At 44.7% G+C, this 17,265-nt stretch overlaps 1 protein-coding gene across 1 annotated transcript in view; it reads right to left on the bottom strand.

Moving 5' to 3' along the window:
- Positions 1–16,177, bottom strand: part of MAP7D2 (MAP7 domain containing 2) — an 86,410-nt gene extending 70,233 nt beyond the window's left edge. Inside the window, exon 1 of the mRNA XM_084279119.1 lies at positions 15,948–16,177. Within this exon, the coding sequence (XP_084135245.1) occupies positions 15,948–15,990 (43 nt within the window). The 5' untranslated portion in view covers positions 15,991–16,177. The remainder of the gene's footprint in view (positions 1–15,947) is intronic.
- Positions 16,178–17,265: the final 1,088 nt, after the last annotated feature.

Genomic DNA, 17,265 nt, shown 5'->3' with positions numbered 1-17,265 from the left:
TTCTCACCATCATCTGTGTGGCTTTCATTTACCACAATAAGAGGTATTGCTGGGAAACAGCCACCTCAGGATTTTTCCCTTGCAAAGTATACCTATCCGTAAGGAAGCTCAACCCCCCGCCCCTCGACCACAATGGAGAGAAACATGAGGCAAGACAAAACTCTATTAATCTCTCCAAGTGAATGACCTATACCTATCTTAGTGAACACATTGTCTCAGCCTTTTAAAAGCATTTTAAAAAAAAAATCTTAATACCAACAGGAAAAGCTGTTTTTTCAACAGTTGAGGAAAGGAGAGAGGACAGATACATAAATGGAGAGGCAAGGCGAAAGTTTAAGAAAGTCAGGTTAGAGTCCCATGCTTCACCTGTGGCATCACAGTATCTTTAAAAGGTAGTTACACACACATACATATTCATGTTGTAAGAAGCATACTACTTAATGTACTACTACAAACTATTAATAGATTCACTGCTGCCTTATCTTCCAAAATTTTTCAGAGCTTTGACACTAAAATGATGAGCTTCATTCTTACCTTTAAGTCAACATATCTAAAAATCAAAGCAAAACAACATACACACCTGCTCTACAATGTCTCCTTGTTTTTTTAATTCAAGCTATTTTAAAAGTTCTATATTATTCCAGGGGATCAAGCCATGGTCACTGATCAGCAAGTGTAACTTCCCTGCAAATCTCTAACCTCAGTAAGCAAGCTAAGTAGAAAGGGAAGCATCAGAGCAAATGCCACAACTATCTTCAACTCATAATGATGTTTTACAGTAAGTACTCAAGCTGGAAGAAAAAAATGCTTCATAAAAAAGCTTAAGGAAAACAATACCAACCACTCATTATTAGCAATGTATACACAACTACAGTCATGCCTTGGTAGCATCAGCTACACAAAAGAACATGCTACATGTAAATAAGCATTCCCATTTCTGTGGATCCCCTGCAACACTGTGAGCTTCCCATCATTTTCCCCTCCCTGACACTGTTCTTCAGAGAACACACAGCTGCACAGAACAATCACTGAATAATTTGCCAGAACTTGCCCACGTACTCTGAAGCAGAGACTCTGTTTGTCTGCTGCCAGGAGGATCTAAAAGCTGTTACTGAAAAATGAAGAGCGAATGGATTCCTTCCTTACTACTGACATCAAAGCTGCCAATACAGTGCATGCGACCTCAAAGGTTGTTCATTTTGGCCACTGTTTAAGACTTCCAGTAAACACAGGAAAAAAAAAAAGAACACTAATATTTTGCATTAAATATTACAAGTACAGAGAATGTTTTTGAAACTGAAAGCTTTACATGAATGCAACAACTTGAGCTTTACCCCGTTGCCTCACAGTTGTTTAAAGTGCCTCCCCAACACAAGGCCCATCCTCAAGACATGTGGACGCTCAGCATCCCAGCTCTGAACTGTAGACACCTCACCTCCTTGACATCAAGCCCAAGCAAGGTGTGCCTTTGTTGTGATTAAAGTCTCTTCCCTTATCACCTTCCCTAAGCAATCAGAACCCTGAGAGAAGCAGCCACCTTTAGCTTTATGTTCCTTCTGGAGCTTCTCAAACAAACAAGCAAACAAAACCCAACAACAACAGTAAAAAGTAGCATTTCATACCCATCATTTCCAACTCTGCCCAAAATAAAGTGAATCATTTGCACTATCCCTGCCAAAATAGACCTGTCTGCCCTTTCTACACCCTGACTCCACACACTTGTATGAGGACACAGTTTAAAATGCTTTTGCAAACTTCTCCCTCCCCACATGCATGTGTCTACTACTCTCACCCTGTCAAATGAAACTACTACACACCTTTTAGCTACCTATATTTTAAAACATGAGACATGAAAGTAGTAAGGAAAATCTCCACCTTTTTAATAGCTTATTGTATCCACTTGGATTAACTTTCCATCTCCTACACGTGTCTATGCTGTATGCAAAAAACCCTCACTCCTCCTATCCGCAATTTGCTGTTCTGCCAACCACTCTGCTTGTAGCATGAGGGTATGTGCTCTTTAAAGTGTTAAAAGAGCTGCTACTTCTCTATACTTAGCAGGCAATCTGTGTAGGAGATGAAAGTATGTATTATTTTCAAAGGCAGAAAACTTTTAAGGGTGTTTTATACAACACTCAAAGCAGGACCTTAATCTTCCCCCTTTACTTACATTGTCCTAAACTTTTCATCACGAGGAGTAAGACAAAACTAGATATCAAGAATAGTTTTTGTAATTATTTTGAAGGCTCTTAAATCTGAAACTAAGTAGTTTTACATGGCCTCATAAATTCCCTTCCTGTCAAGTGCACTGAAAAAGTTTGCCCTTGGGCACATAAGGCTTTGACAGTGGGTTCCAGTTACGGCTTCCAATGAGAAGCACAGCCCAGGTAGGAGAAAAGGGTTTTTATCACAGTTAGGGATACACAGTAGCTTAAATCCTGAAACACTGAAGGACAGCAAGTATGTGATATGGATAGATCTGATATTGGGTGATGCTGTAGGTGGCAGCTGGATCTCTTCTACTCTCTCTCAACCCTAAAATCCTCCATGAGCATCTTACGGAAAAACAGCAAAGCTGCTCCTTCCTGCTTTAGTGATAAAATACACTTGATGCTGTTAAAATTCCTCTCTAAAAAAAAGAAATGGTAGATCCCTATACCAGCAGAGTCCTGACATGCAAAGCCCGTGATAAGAGAGCCACAGAAAGAAACATGCTTGCCTGCTGCAGTTTGGTTCCAGATGTGCCCACAGTCTGGTGCCATAAATCCCACCAGATGCAGAATGAAACATACAACACTTGCTAACAGTGGTACAGCTGACATTTTTTACTTTTTCAGGGAGCCAGCAAGCTTGCATCTAACATTTTCCCTTGACAAAGGAGGCTCTCAAAGCAAGGAAAGTGAAGACTATCACGCTTTTCATGGAAGCTAACTAGCAGTGTCATTTATCTCTTCATTCGCTATACAGTCCAAATAGGTGAAAACCCAGGTAACAGATCAACTGCAGTATGTACAACAAGCCTTGCCAAGTAAAATGTGCTTAATGGATTTAGAAATTGATTAATATTGAGCAACGCTTGTGAGAGTACATTCAAAAATATGCTAGCTACAGGATTTACAGCAAGAAATCTGGAAACTGCATATAACCATGCTACATGCCAATGTTTCTCTCTTTGTTCAGTTACTTTAAAAAAAAATAATCAGGAAAGTATGCATCCTGGACCAAAGCATACCAACAATATGCAAAAATGTTTCTTGATTTTGTTTTTATTTTACATCAGTTTTACTTTCCTATTCTGGAATTCCACCATTACAACTTCAGCTAATAAGCCTACTAGTCAAGATTGCTACATGAGGGGAAGGTGAACAAGAACTGCAGTAGGTTTGATGCACAAAACCCCAAACCCATCAATGGTAATACTAAAATACCTGTAGATACTTTGTTCTGTATCTCGAGAGATTGGTTGTAACTTCACCTAGTCAGTACTTCTCAAGATGTAACAGCAACATTCACTGCAAGTCCAGGAACCGTACCGGAATACTTTCAAGCTAAAACAGACACCTGAACTTTCATTCCCACCCTCCTGACCAGCGCTTATCTAGAACCCGCACTGAGTTCAACAGAACCACCCTGAGTCACAGCTGCCATACCACAGCACACCTACAGCAAAGGATCACAGGTGCCATGCCCCAAAATAAAAGGCTGGGTCACAACACTCTGTGCCTCTCTAAGAGCAGGAACTTGCAGCTACCAAGAGAGTCTCAAGGCTCCTGCATCCACTTCTTTTCTCCTCTCCAATTCCACCTGTCACCAACCAGACATTGTTGTTCCTTCTTCAGATCAATGGGTAGGAAACCTGGTTTGTTTAGACTATAATTGGTTGGTCTAATAAACAGAGGTTATCTGGCCACAAACCTTGCCTCACTGGGAAGGTTATATGTTCATCAGACATCGGTTTCCTAGCAGAAGGCAGCTGGCTATGGAGCTCCTTGCCAGGATGGATTAGATGCAGGCTACCTGTGGTCAAAGTTCGGGACACACCTGTACAAGAAAAGCGTGTTGACAGTGGCAACAAGGCAGCTCCCTGAATGCTGAGCTCCCTATCACCACACGCCCAGGCTGAAAGTTTGGCACTTGCACAGGAACCCTGCACTCTTCCAGAAACATGTTTCACACAGATACAAATCAATAGATAAAGCCAGGGCTTGAAAAACCTGCCTGCCCACAGCAAATAAAAAGAGGAGAGGGATGAGTAGGTTGAGTTGGCTTAAGTAACAGAAGCCAGTAAATATTTTGAAAGGGAAGAGGAGGAGTTAGAGTTGCAGCAAAAGTTGCAGCCCCTCCTGTGCATGCAAGAGGAAAGCTGGGAAAAGGAAGAGCAGGTCCATGCACACACAAGATGGATGGCCTTCCTCTGTGCCTGAATTGACAGCAGCAAGAACCACAGATTTACCTGGGGTAACAGCCAGACAGACAAAGAAAATTACAGGTCACAGCCAGCCAACTATACCTACTTTCTCTGTCAGTGAGAGGGATTAATGCTACCAAGAAATAAATATCAGTAGAAAATTCAGCATCTGAACTTCTTACATGGGAACATAAATAGTATTTGAAATTAGGTAAAAAATGTTGGCATTGTTTCAGTCTGTAGGCAATAGGACTACCTAACTGTAAGACAGAAAGATTTCTGTCTTTGCTTTTAGTACCCATTTACTGGTGCACTGAATGCTTTTGAACCAGAAGGAGAAACTCAGCTACCACCAGCAGATTAAAAGATTCCTGTGCCTGATGAAACAGTCAGGGGCAGATTACTTAAGTGTAATATGCTTGGGTAAATCCAGAACCAGGAGCCAAATCCTGAACCTTATTAGAGCAGTGCTAGCTGATGCACACCGAAAGAGGTTTTCTCTCTACCAACCTGGCATCAGCCCTTACAAGGTTTTACAAGCTACATCAAATTCAATTCCCAAACTGTGTACTCAATGATTGTCACTTAAGCTCTACCTACAAATATATTTATTTCACTGTTTCCCCTCCCCCCCAAAAGAGTACTTAGTACTTGCCAGACAATGCTGGAACCAACCACTTTTTTACCAAATGAGACTAAAGAACAATTTTAGTTTATTCTGGCAAAGCATGGAGTAAGGGACTAGGTTATATATTGGGGGGACACGACTGAATGCATCCAAATCTAGTTGGAATTAAAGCTAGCATTTTGCTGCTGAACAGTTATACCATATTCCTTTAACACTTTTCTTTCTAGGGACTTTTCAGCTGTCCAGTGTCATGAAGGACTGTACAATATAGTCATCCTGAAATGCTGTTTCTCAGAATTGGTTCCAGCAGTGTTTGGCCATTGGGACTGAAAGCCAGAATAAAGAAATTACATCTTCCAAGCTCTATCTTCCATCACAAGAGCTTTGACCAGAGTTTCTCAAAATGTGAGAGAAATATGTGAGTTCATTTCAGTGCAAAAATAGCCATTAGAAAACCATCTTGAAGACCTCTTCCCCGATATTTCTCTAAGCCTATAACATAAGGAAATGCATCATACAGCAATATGCATTAAGCAGTACTGCTATGAAGACTCAGAAATCCTCTCTCAGCCTATTTAGGTTTTTTGTTACCTTTGATTTTCAAAAGCAATTTGACATGGCAAATCTCACTTCTGAACAGCTATGCCTGAAGCAGAGGTTAAATACCATAGAATGAATTTTCTTTTCCTTTCCACCTTTTTCCTCTTACCCATCTCTTTGCTTTTTCTGGGGCTGCCACAAGAGAAAAAAAAAATAATTAAGAGCTACCTTAAGTTTAGTGCTCCCACTGTAGGAGACTGGGCTGGCAAGAGGTTGAATTCCTGACAGACCCCATCTGATAGGTCCAGCTTCTCCTTAGCCTCACAATTCTCTCCCTCTGCTCCCAAGACAGGTTGGAGTGGGTGAGCTCTGCTGGAGCAGAGGAATGAGTAACTTCATTAAGTGCAATTACGAAGCTAAAGCAAGCAGCAGGCTAGGGCACAAGGATGCATGAGAATATACAAGGAAGATGTACCCAAGTTTCCTCAATACAAACTACAGTTCCAGGAGCTAGAGGTGGGATACTGGGAAGCATACTGTACACTTGCTGTGACCTCACATCCTTCCCCTTCTACGCTTTCTAGCTACCAGGGAAGACAGAGCTGTGAAGCAGATACTGTTGCTGAAGTGGCCATCCTTGTAACCTCATTGGCAGGGGTGAGCAGATGAGAACGGAGAAGGAAGAAAATGCCACCAGAAAGAAAAATAAAACCCTGTCTTACAACAATTCAAGACTTAGCCTAGTCAGTTTATCGATGGCACAGAGGCACCACGACCAGCAAGTAGGCAACAGAAGACCTATACCTACTGCATAGATCAACAGAGATTTCCACTGTCTTCCAGGGGCGTTCTTGTGCTATTTTAAACACCTCTTGAATTGCTACATGACCTGTGAGCCTGTCACTGTGCTTCAGGGAGCATTCATCACCAAGGAACCCTGGCTGCACAGAGACTTCCTTCACGGTCTTCAGTACTACGAACAGACTAGTCATCACAAAAATTGGATTTGAAAGTGGTTGTGCTATTAGTGTGTAACATGACTTTCAGTTCCATTCACACATCATTTGGGCAACTTCATCACAGATTAAATACATTAAGATTCAAAGACAGGCTACCTATTATTTTTAAGATACCCTTTGGCAGGCTTAAAGGAAGACTGGATACAGGCAGTGATTATGGCATCAAAACAGCAATTACAAAACCTGAGGGGAAAAAACCAAACCAAAACCAAACCCCACAACACCAGAACACATCCCAAAAAAGGGGAAACATACTGCAAGAGGGGAGACTTGCAAGATTACCCTTAGATTGTCACAAGTATTAAACAAACTCTTCACATTATCTATATATGCAGTTGTTTCAAATATTCTTTCAGCTCCATAACTCAACAATGCCACAAACATCCAACCTTTCTGCAGAATTTTAATTCAGTGCCATAACCTCACCTCAAAGAGACACAAAACTCATCCTGGACCACAACCCTGCAATCCAGCATCCTCACCCAGAACCTCATCAAAAACCCATTTATGCCAAAGGAAGGTCACCCATTTAGTTCACTGCACCACTAAATCCCTTCTTATGACTGTTTAAAATTGCTGTATTTACTTATAACCACAGCACTTAATGCTACTAAACCCAGGAAACATAATGGAAATGCTTCTAGCTATTAATAGACCATCAAGCGTATGGGGAAAAGATGCCCTATGGCTGAAGCACAGTACAAAAAGGCAAGAAAATAAGGATAAAAGTAAAGCCCTAGTCACCTTTCCTTTTAGGGTAGGGGAAGGAGAACCCATCCACCCTTCATTTATTTTGGAAGCCATAATTAGCTTATTTATCAGCACTTAAAGAGCCCCAACAGCATGTTTCCAGTCCTCTCCGTGAAGTGTCTTTCCCCTGACAAAGAGTGGGTCTGTACACACACACACACTCAGACGCCACATCCAACACAAGGGAGGAAATGGAAGCAACTGTGAGAGCAGGTGAGTTGCCAGTGAGAGAAGAAGGGCTTCCTAAAGCAGATCCGATGCCAATGACAAAAGTTTCTCTTCAGCTGGTAACAGGTACACCCTACCAGGCTATCCCACCACCACAAACATCTCCTCCCACCTCCCTGTGGCAAGTGTCTCTCTGCCCGTCTGAACCAAATCACTCTTCTGAAGGAAAGAAAATGGTTTCATATAACTGGAATTTTTTTCAGAAATAGGTTTCTTTTATTTACAGTATAATTACATATTTGAAGTTTACTCTAACTAAATAAACAAGACTAGTTTATTCTTCAAACTATCACTGACTTACTGCTTAGGTGAAAAAGCATCAGTGCTCTCCCTGGCCAGGCAGGGGATGCCCCTTCAGCGCTCTTGCTGAAGTTAACAGACCCAGGCATGCCCAACTGCCTCAGGAAAATTTGTACCTTTCTTTTCTGAGGAAAGCCACATTAAGAATTTCAGTATTCCACCACACCTACAACCAAAATTAATTGCAACCTAGAAATATTTGCATGACCGTTTTGCTGAAATAAACAAGAGCTCTGCTAGCTTCTGCTTGGCATGAGGCAAGTGATTTGGTAATTCATAGGGATGGAACCAAGCAAGGCATACTTCCAGATCTCACTTAATTGAAACAAAACCACATTACCCCTCCAGCATCTGTCATTAAAACAGACTAATCAGACACACGAGTGTTACTAGTATATTCTTGAAGACTTTGAGATGCTTTTACAGTGGCATCCACAAGCATCCAACACATCCTCTTCCATCCTACCAGGTAGGAGTGATAACTTTTAAAGCCTTATTTCGCTTATTAAAATCACTACTAGGAAAAAGGAATACCTAGGAGAAAGTACTCAACAAGCAAAGGGAAGCAGATCTATGAAGCTTCATACACTCCTTTCGAGACGGTTATTTAATGTTGGATCCCTGATGGTGTTAAGGCTACTGGGCATAAAATCCACATCTCTTTTTGTGCGAACCTATCAGTGCACATGTGGGGCCAACAGGCAGTTGGGTCTGGCATGAAGGGCCACCTCAACCGAGACACAGATACAGACTGGGAGAAGAGCTCCTGGAGAGTAGCCCTGCTGGGAAGGACTTGGGGATTCTGGTGGATGAGAAACTTAACACGAGCCAGCAGTGTGCACTTGCAGCTCAGAAGGCCAATGGTATCCTGGGCTCCATCAGAAGAGGGGTGGCCAGCAGGGACAGGGAGGTGATTATCCCTCTCTACTCTGCCCTCATGAGGCCCCATCTGGAGTACTGTGTCCAGATCTGGGGCCCCAATACAAGAAAGATGTGGAACTGTTGGAGAGGGTTCCAAGGAGGCCAAGAAGATGATTAGAGGGCTGGAGCGCCTCCTCTATGAAGAGAGGCTGAGGGAGCTGGGCTTGTTCAGCCTGGAGAAGAGAAGGCTGCAGGGGGACCTCATTGCAGCCTTCCAGTGCCTGAAGGGAACCTAGAAACAGGAAGGGAATCAACTTTTTAAAAGGGTAGACAATGGCAGGACAAGGGGGAATGGATCAAAATTAAAGGAGGGAAGGTTTAGATTAGATATTAGGGGGAAGTTTTTTTACAGAGAGAGTGGTGAGGGGCTGGAACAGGCTGCCCAGAGAGGTGGTAGATGCCCCATCCCTGGAGGTGTTCAAGGCCAGGCTGGATGGGGCCCTGGGCAACCTTGTGTAGATCCAGGCCTGGAGGTTGGTGTCCCTGCCTGTGGCAGGGGGGGTTGGAGCTCTATGATCCTTGGGGTCCCTTCCAACCCATGCCATTCTATGATTCTATGAAGAGGCACCCCAGACTAAAACATTAATTATATCAAACCAAATTAATACATATTAAGTGGACCAGACCTCTTGGAAGGCAAGCACAGAGGAATGACTTTACAAAGCAACAGATGTAACTATTGCCAAAGGGGTTGACTTCAAAAGTTTGAACAACTTCATCTATTTTTGTACTCAAAGTACAGAAAAATAAGAGTTTCTAGATTTTTCACACAACAGAAAAGGGATTTGAATGCCCAAGACGGTGCCAAACATGTATTTACTCTTGTAATGGAAAAAAAAAAAAATAAAAAGCTAAATAATCTCTTCTGTTAAACTGGTACAAGTAATTCAGCTCAATATTATGTTTTCCAAATTATCCCAATCAATAAAAACACATATGCATAACACTGCAACACAAAAAGCTTCACTTTCCATATTGTAAAGGAATTAATTTAACACAAGTGAAACATTAATAAGGAGTTTGCTACTGGCACCTTTATGCCAAGAAAAATAATACGAAACCACAGTGCAAGAACAAACTTTGGCATACTGACAAACAGTTTAAAGCAAAATGACTTCTAAGCAACCAGCTACAGCGACACAACTGCACAAACCCTGCACAACATCAAGAACACTTCTAGTCATCACTGCTTTGGACATTCTGACAGAAAAAGCAGCTAAAAAGAAAGGGAAGAAGCCTACCTGCTACGTAACTGAAGTTTAGATCACAGAAATGCTTTATCAGTCGTGGCAGAGTAGACGTTTGTCTGCAGCACCTTAGTACTGCAAGGATGATCAGCTTCCTCTTGATCAAAGGAACACAGAGGCAAACACATGAAAGCAGCAGCAAAAACCTCCAGATACTCAAGTGGGAGAGAGAAACTGATGTCCCAGAATTTAGGGCAAAACATTATCAGACATTTGATCTGGCATTCGTTAAGCAAAAATGATATACACAAATAATACAGTAAATGAAAACAAGCACATATTTCACCAGACTTCATACTGCAGAGGAGACAGACGTTAAATAGTTAAGGAAAAGCATAATTACTGTGGGTAATTAATCTTAGAGTCACAAGAATAATATGAAGAAGAAAACCAAGATGTGACCAACAGGCATTTTAATATATTAATTCATTACATCATGCAGAAAGCCTGAAATATATATGCTTTATGTACGTATATACACAGGACACACAAGAGAATTCAAAAGCAGTTCTATATGAAACATTTTTATTACTATTTAACTGCAACAGTAAGTACTTTACTAAGATCCTTACAACATTCAGACCTGCAGAGAATGTGATAGGTGAGAGGGTTTTAGAAACTTGACAGTTTCATTATAGGAAGAAAGAAAGAAAAAAAAAAAAAAGTTTTATTTGAATGACAGAGTCCGGCAGATGTGTTATAGTATTTAAAATAATGTAGAAATAATCTTGAGTTTCTTGCAATTTTTCTTTTTGTTTTAGCTAGATTTCCACTATGTGAAACCCACTTATCTCTTATCTTTACACCCTTACACCATCATCAGCGTTCAACATTGTGGAGATAACACACAGTGGAGATAAAACACAGTATTTCTAAATATCCTATATAAGGAAAGTCCAGGGTAATACTATGCTCTAAAAATACCTCTGAGATGAGCCAAGATTTCAAGTCACATTTTTTTGGGTCAGTTTGGTAGACAGACCACTCTATGACTTAAGTAGCACTAATTTGATGGGCACGCTGCTCAAACACAATTCAATGGGAAAACTAACATGTACTATGTACCTGCACATACTACTTCCAGCCAGAGAAAATGCACAGGTAATATATCAACTTGTGACAGAAAAGCCAAACACAAGTCAATTGTAGCAAAATAACTCAGAAGTTATCTAAATGTCAAAAGCCATGCAGGCTAAAAAAATATAAACCTGTCACAGTACAGAAGAAAACTTTGCTTTTTATTCCCATGATAACCTTGGTTGAGTTGCAGGGTGACTACTCCTTCCATTATTTAAAAATACTACTCTGATTTTTCTGTCAGCCAGTAGGAGAAATTCAGCTGAAAAGATAAGTCTGGGTGTGTAAGGCAAGTGTATTTAACATCCCTACTGACCTGAATCACAGCACCGCAGCACGCTGAGACCTGTCACATGCAGACACGTCATCTGAAACGTAACATCAAACGGGACCTACAGGATACGTAAACCTCACAAACCCCAAAGTTACCAGGCTGGTAACAACTGTCAGAGCCAAATAAGGGAGGAAGATGGAAAGAGGGAGGAAACAACTTGAGTTGGTTGTTACTTAATGCAATTAGCATTCCTATAATTTACATTAGTTTCCTGATAAGCTGTATTTCCCCCCGGCTTGTACAGTCCAGATGCTTATAAAAATTCTATACAAATGCTACTAAAAACCCAAAGCAAAGCTCACCAAACCAACACACAAGTGAATATAGAACTTAAATTGGGAATAATCACCTCTAGGATCAGGTCAAGCGTTTGAGCCAGTCGTACATGACAGGCTGAAAACTGCAATGCCCTGTCAGTGTCGGTGCAATACCCAGATTTTTATGAGGAGGAGTCAAGATAACTCGAACTGAGAGAAGCCAAACGAGCTACTCAGCAACACTGACACCAGGACCTCTGGCAGAGGTGAAACACACACAGAGGAAATAAGACCTTTTTTTTTTTTTTTTTAAAAAATCACCTGAACAGTCCAGAATTAAAGGGAATGAAAAACCGTGCTCTTGCTTTTCTCTAGCTTTAAGATGTATTCATGAGTGAATGACAGATATGAATAAAATTTTAAAACCATTTCCCTGTTGGTTTTGCTCCACATGCATTAAAATACCAATAACTAAGGAAGTTACAATTGTCTTTTATTTATTCATGAGACAAAAAAAGCCTTACTACATAAATCTTCATTCAACATGCAGGATATACAGTTTCATTTACATTAAATATGTACATACTCCTTCAATGAGCATGCCTAGAAATAATTAGCCAAAATTAAAAAAAAAAAAAAGCACCCCTGATGCCTTTCCACTGCTTTGGATACACCAGTCACCAAAGCAAATGGAGGTATGTGACACTACAACAGAATCACAGAATCGTAGGGGTTGGAAGGGACCTCCAGAGACCATCAGGTCCAACTGCCCTGCCAAAGCAGGTTCCCTAAGACAGGTCGCACAGGAAGGTATCCAGATGGGTCTTGAATATCTCCAGAGAAGGAGACTCCACCACCTCCCTGGGCAGCCTGTGCCAGGGCTCTGTCACCCTCACTGTGGAAAAGTTCTTCTGCATGTTGGTGCAGAACTTCCTGTGCTCCAACTTGCAGCCATTGCCCCCCTTGTCCTGTCCCCACAGACCACTGAAAAGGGGCTAGCTGATTCCCCCTGTGTCCCACACTTGAGATATTTATAAACATTGATCAGACCCCCTCCCAGTCTTCTTTTCTCAAGGCTGAACAGCCCCAGTTCTTTCAGCCTTTCCTTGTAGGGGGATACACTTAGAAAAACAGTTTTCAGATGCTTCAGTTTCCTAACACGCGCATTTCAAGAGACGTTTTATTTCCACCATCATGAAATTCAAATACATTTTTCTTTGCTGCAATTTAATGAAACTTAATTGGAAAGGAATCAGACATTTTTGGTTTGAAAGGAGATATAAGTCTGTCAGATGTTACAATATTTTAAGTAATAAAACAAAATCCTTGAGAGTGCGCAGGGCATTAAACTGCTCTGAATAAAACCAGTACTTGCAAACGGTAACATCACACCAAAAGCAGCAGATGAATTAACCTTGGGATAAACAACCTTGAATGTCTGTATATGACAGAAAGTACTATAGCACACACACAAAATTTGCAGTTGGAAGAGCACTGCTATCAAGAAGAAACCCACACAGTATTTTTAAAGAAACACACACATGAATCCCTTTCACACAAACTGTTCCTGTGGCACGCACTCTACGTTGGCACAGCACGTAATTTTTCTTAAATCTTTATAGGGCTGACCAAGTACTCTATCACAAAAGATAAATTACGTTTGGAAAAACAGAGTGTTCAGTATTTTAATCTCTCAGAACATTCACTAAGCTAATTTCACCAGGCAGCAAAAGGGAAGAGATTCAATATCGAGCAGTTTGTCCATCAAATGCCATTGACTCATTACTGCTACCACAGATGGCAGCAGCAGTTAACACCTACATTTTGGTCACCTAAAGCTCTCCCTCACAAAAAGATTCCTGCAATGTCTTCTCAGGCTGTAGCATCCCTCTCGATTGCTGCACGCCTTTGATTTCTGGCAAAGGGCCACCCTTGAGCTTTGCAAATATTATCTGCTTGTGCCACAGAATTTCGCTCCTCTTTGCAGAATTACAAACCACTGGAGAGTAGACTCTTCCCTAGATGTCAAGAGATGGAAATACCTTCCCTTACTGCAGGCTTACTCATTACAGCTGATCTAGGCAGAGAGTCTGAAGTGATGGACATGCTAAACCTGGTGCCTGACTTTCACTGCCATCCTAGCAATACTGTCAGCATTGAAGGACCCTAGAGATCAAAACTCTGATGCTGCCAGAGAACTGCAAAGTTTGGTGGGTGAAGCCACCACCCCTTGCTGGACCAGCAAGGTAACACACTGAGAAACAGCATTTTAACTGTGGGAAACAGTGGTAACATTCCTCCTATCCATATGAACAAAATAAGGACTCCAGGATGAAAATGTATATACAAACATGTGAAATAAGAGTATCAGTTCATAGCTGTTCTGCTTGCTACAAAACGCTAAGTTGGGTCCCAGAAATAAGTCTCATTCTCTGCTGCAACAGATCCAAATACCATCCCCGCTGCTACTTGTAAAAACACACCACAGGCGTACAGACAATTCAAACAGAACAACAGATTTGGCAGAGACCACTTTGTACCATGCTTGGGCATTACTGTTCAAATGTCAATGCTCAACTGCAAGTGATTACATCTGCCTGTGCCAGTCCATGCTCTACAACACTTGAGCCACTTGATACCATCTTCAATTATACAAGATGTTGCCTTTCCTCTGGATTCTCAATCTCGGCAGGGTGCAAAATAGATCATGTCCTGGTCTACCTCATGAGCATAGCTTTTACACAACGTTTGCTTCTGAAGCTAGAAAGTACAAAGTAGAAAAAGAGAATTAAAAAAGGTCTGGGAAGAGTGCAAGTGAGTATTGAGCCGATTTCCCTGCGCTTTTGAGAGAAGGTAAAAAAGTCACCAATATAAATTCTGGGCATTGTTTTTCTCCCTCCTCTTCGATGTGAAACATGAAAAAACAGAGACTCAAGACTGTAGAAGTGTTTGAACATTCAACCGCAACAGCCTGCCCCGGGAGGAGGGGGAGGAACAGCAAACACAGGCGTTCCTGGCTACCTCCTCAGCTCCCCACAAAGCCTTACCTCACTGAAGTCAAAGGCTTGTGTTCACCTTCCCACTCTATAAATTTGTGATAATAAGACTTCCTTATCTCCCAAAGCAATTGTAAAGCTACTTTTAGAAGCTACAGTGGCTCGGGACAAGAGGGAAATTAATTCCCTCTTACGCCCCAGGTTTAGATGGTTAGCCATCCACAAAGCAAAGGCCTCGTATCGGGTAATTAAGGTAAAAGTATAATGAGCAGCTGCCTAACACCTTAATCACCCATCATCTCATGCCTGGAGCCGGGGAGAGCTGCCAGACCCACCCTGACACCTACACGCGAGGCCAAGGTCACGACCACCAGCCTTAGCCCCAGCCCCTCCTGGCACCCACTCCCGCGGAGCCCCTTGTGCCCCAGCAGCCTCCACCACACCTCACACGCACCCTCTCTGCCCTCGGAAATTAAAAGTTACGCTCACCGAGCAACGAGGAGGGACCTTAATAGGAACCGTGCCTATAAAAAAAGGGCTCGGAGCGAGGCGTTCGTGCTCGATACCAGCTCGACCAGTTTGCTGCCCGGGTTGGCCAACCAGCACAGGCAGGCCCAGGCACCGCTGAAAACAAGGTTTAGAGGATCGCTCCCTCCCCGCTCTCCCCACTTTGGGGGCAAAACCAAGCTGCCGCCCTCCTCCCCGGCAGCACCGCCGGCGGTGCGGGAAACCGCGGCGGCACACGCGGCTGCGGGGCGAGCCCGACCCGCCGCACAAAAGCCACCTCATGGCAAATAACCTCCCGCACCACAAAGGCGGCACCGGGCGGCAGGGGAAGGGGCACGCCGGGGGAGGCGGCTGAGACCCACTCCGCGTCCTCCCCCTGTGCAGTCACCGGCCGCCGGCTCCCCCGCTGCCAGCACTCCCGCGGCTCCCGCCGAGGATAACCCGCCTCATCCCTCCGCGGAGCCGGGGGGCATCCCCCTCCCTCCGCGCCCCACGGCGGCCCCGGGCCCGGGCCGAGATGGCGGCCGGACCCTCCCGCCACCGCCCCCTCAGCGCCGCGCCGGCCAGCACCTGCGAGGCAGGCAGAAGAGCGACCCTCGCCCGCTACCCCGTGGGGCTCCGGCAGCCCTGACCCGCAGCGGTAAGGGACGGGACGGCGCCGGAGGCAGCCGAGGGAGGTGGGCGGGCAAGCCGCCGTCCTCTGGCACCTAGTGGGGCCGCAGGCTCATCCCCTACCTGTCGCCCGCGGATAGCTACGCGCAGCCCCCGGCTCCGCCATCTTCCTCAGCCGGTGGCCACCGCCGCGTCCTGCCGCCTCCTCCGGGGCACCGCTCCGCTCCGCGGCGCCCAGCGGCCGCCGCACAGGCGCACTGCCCGCCCGCGGCACCTGACACCGCGCGGCGGACGGGGAGGAGCGGGAACGGGGCCGGGCACGGCAGCCGACGGCAGCCTGGTGCCGCTCGGCGGTGGCTCCTCGCCCGGTGCCTCCTGTGCGGGGCGGGGGCGGCTCCCGCGTCGCCAGGTGCTGCCGCTGCCCCGCCCCGCGGCGCTGAGGGAGGGAGGGTGGGTGGATGGGGGTCTCGCCGGTAGTCCCTCCCTAGAGCATCACTCCACCTTTGCCCCGCTACACCCCCACCGTCCCGCGGCAGATGCGCCGGGCAGCCCGGCATCTCGGCCGGTGGGACACAGAGGGCTTGGCCTGTCGTGGCCGCAGGGCAACGGGGTCCCTCCGGCAGGGTAGGCCTGTCCCGCGGCACCGCCGCCTTGTCACCTTGCACCGTGGGCTTGCCCCCCCGGCTTGGCGAGGCAGCGTGGCCGTGACCGCATCTGTGCGCTGGCGGGCAGGCGCGTTTGATGGGTTTGTCTGGGAAGCCGTAGGATGGGCTCTCCAGCTTTCCAGAAGGGCCTTGTTGCCATTTTTTCCATCCGGGAGGTTGCGTATGGTGTTAGCAGCCATGCGCCGCCTCGGTTCAATCTATGGCAGCAGAGAAAGGCACAAGCGCATCCTCGCCTGACTGCGGCTGGTGGATCCCACTCCACGCAGGCTGGCGCACGGCCCTCGCGGCTGGGCTGGCCCTGCCGTGACAGTACTGGCTTGTGCTCAGGAGAGGAGAAATAAAGGAACAATAATCCTTCCTGGTACTGGACCTTATTGCCTCATCTTCAGTGCTAGTTGTGGTGGGTTGACACTGTCTGGAGGCCAGATGCCCACCAAAACCACTCTATCACTCCTCTTTTCAGCTGCACAGGGGAGAAAATACCTATTGAGAGGCTCAGGAGTCGAGATAAGGACAGGGAGAGATCATTCCGCAATCAGCGTCACGGGTACAACAGACTCAACGCGGAATAAAATGCATCTAATTTATTACCCTATCAAACGGAGTAGGATAATGAGAAATAAACCCATATCTTAAAAGTCCTTTCCCCACCCCTTCCTTCTTCCCAGGATCACCTTTATTATGATTTCTCTCTCTCCTTGGCCCCCAGGTGTCCCAGTGGGCAGGGAATGGGGTTTCTGTCAGTTGATCACCAGTTGTCTCTGATGTTCCTTCCT

This window comes from Gallinula chloropus (assembly GCF_964237585.1).
Source record: "Gallinula chloropus genome assembly, chromosome: 1".
NCBI classification, from domain to species: Eukaryota; Metazoa; Chordata; class Aves; order Gruiformes; family Rallidae; genus Gallinula; species Gallinula chloropus.
The sequence above is the reverse complement of the archived record's forward strand: the minus strand, read 5'-3'. Positions and strand labels throughout refer to the sequence as shown.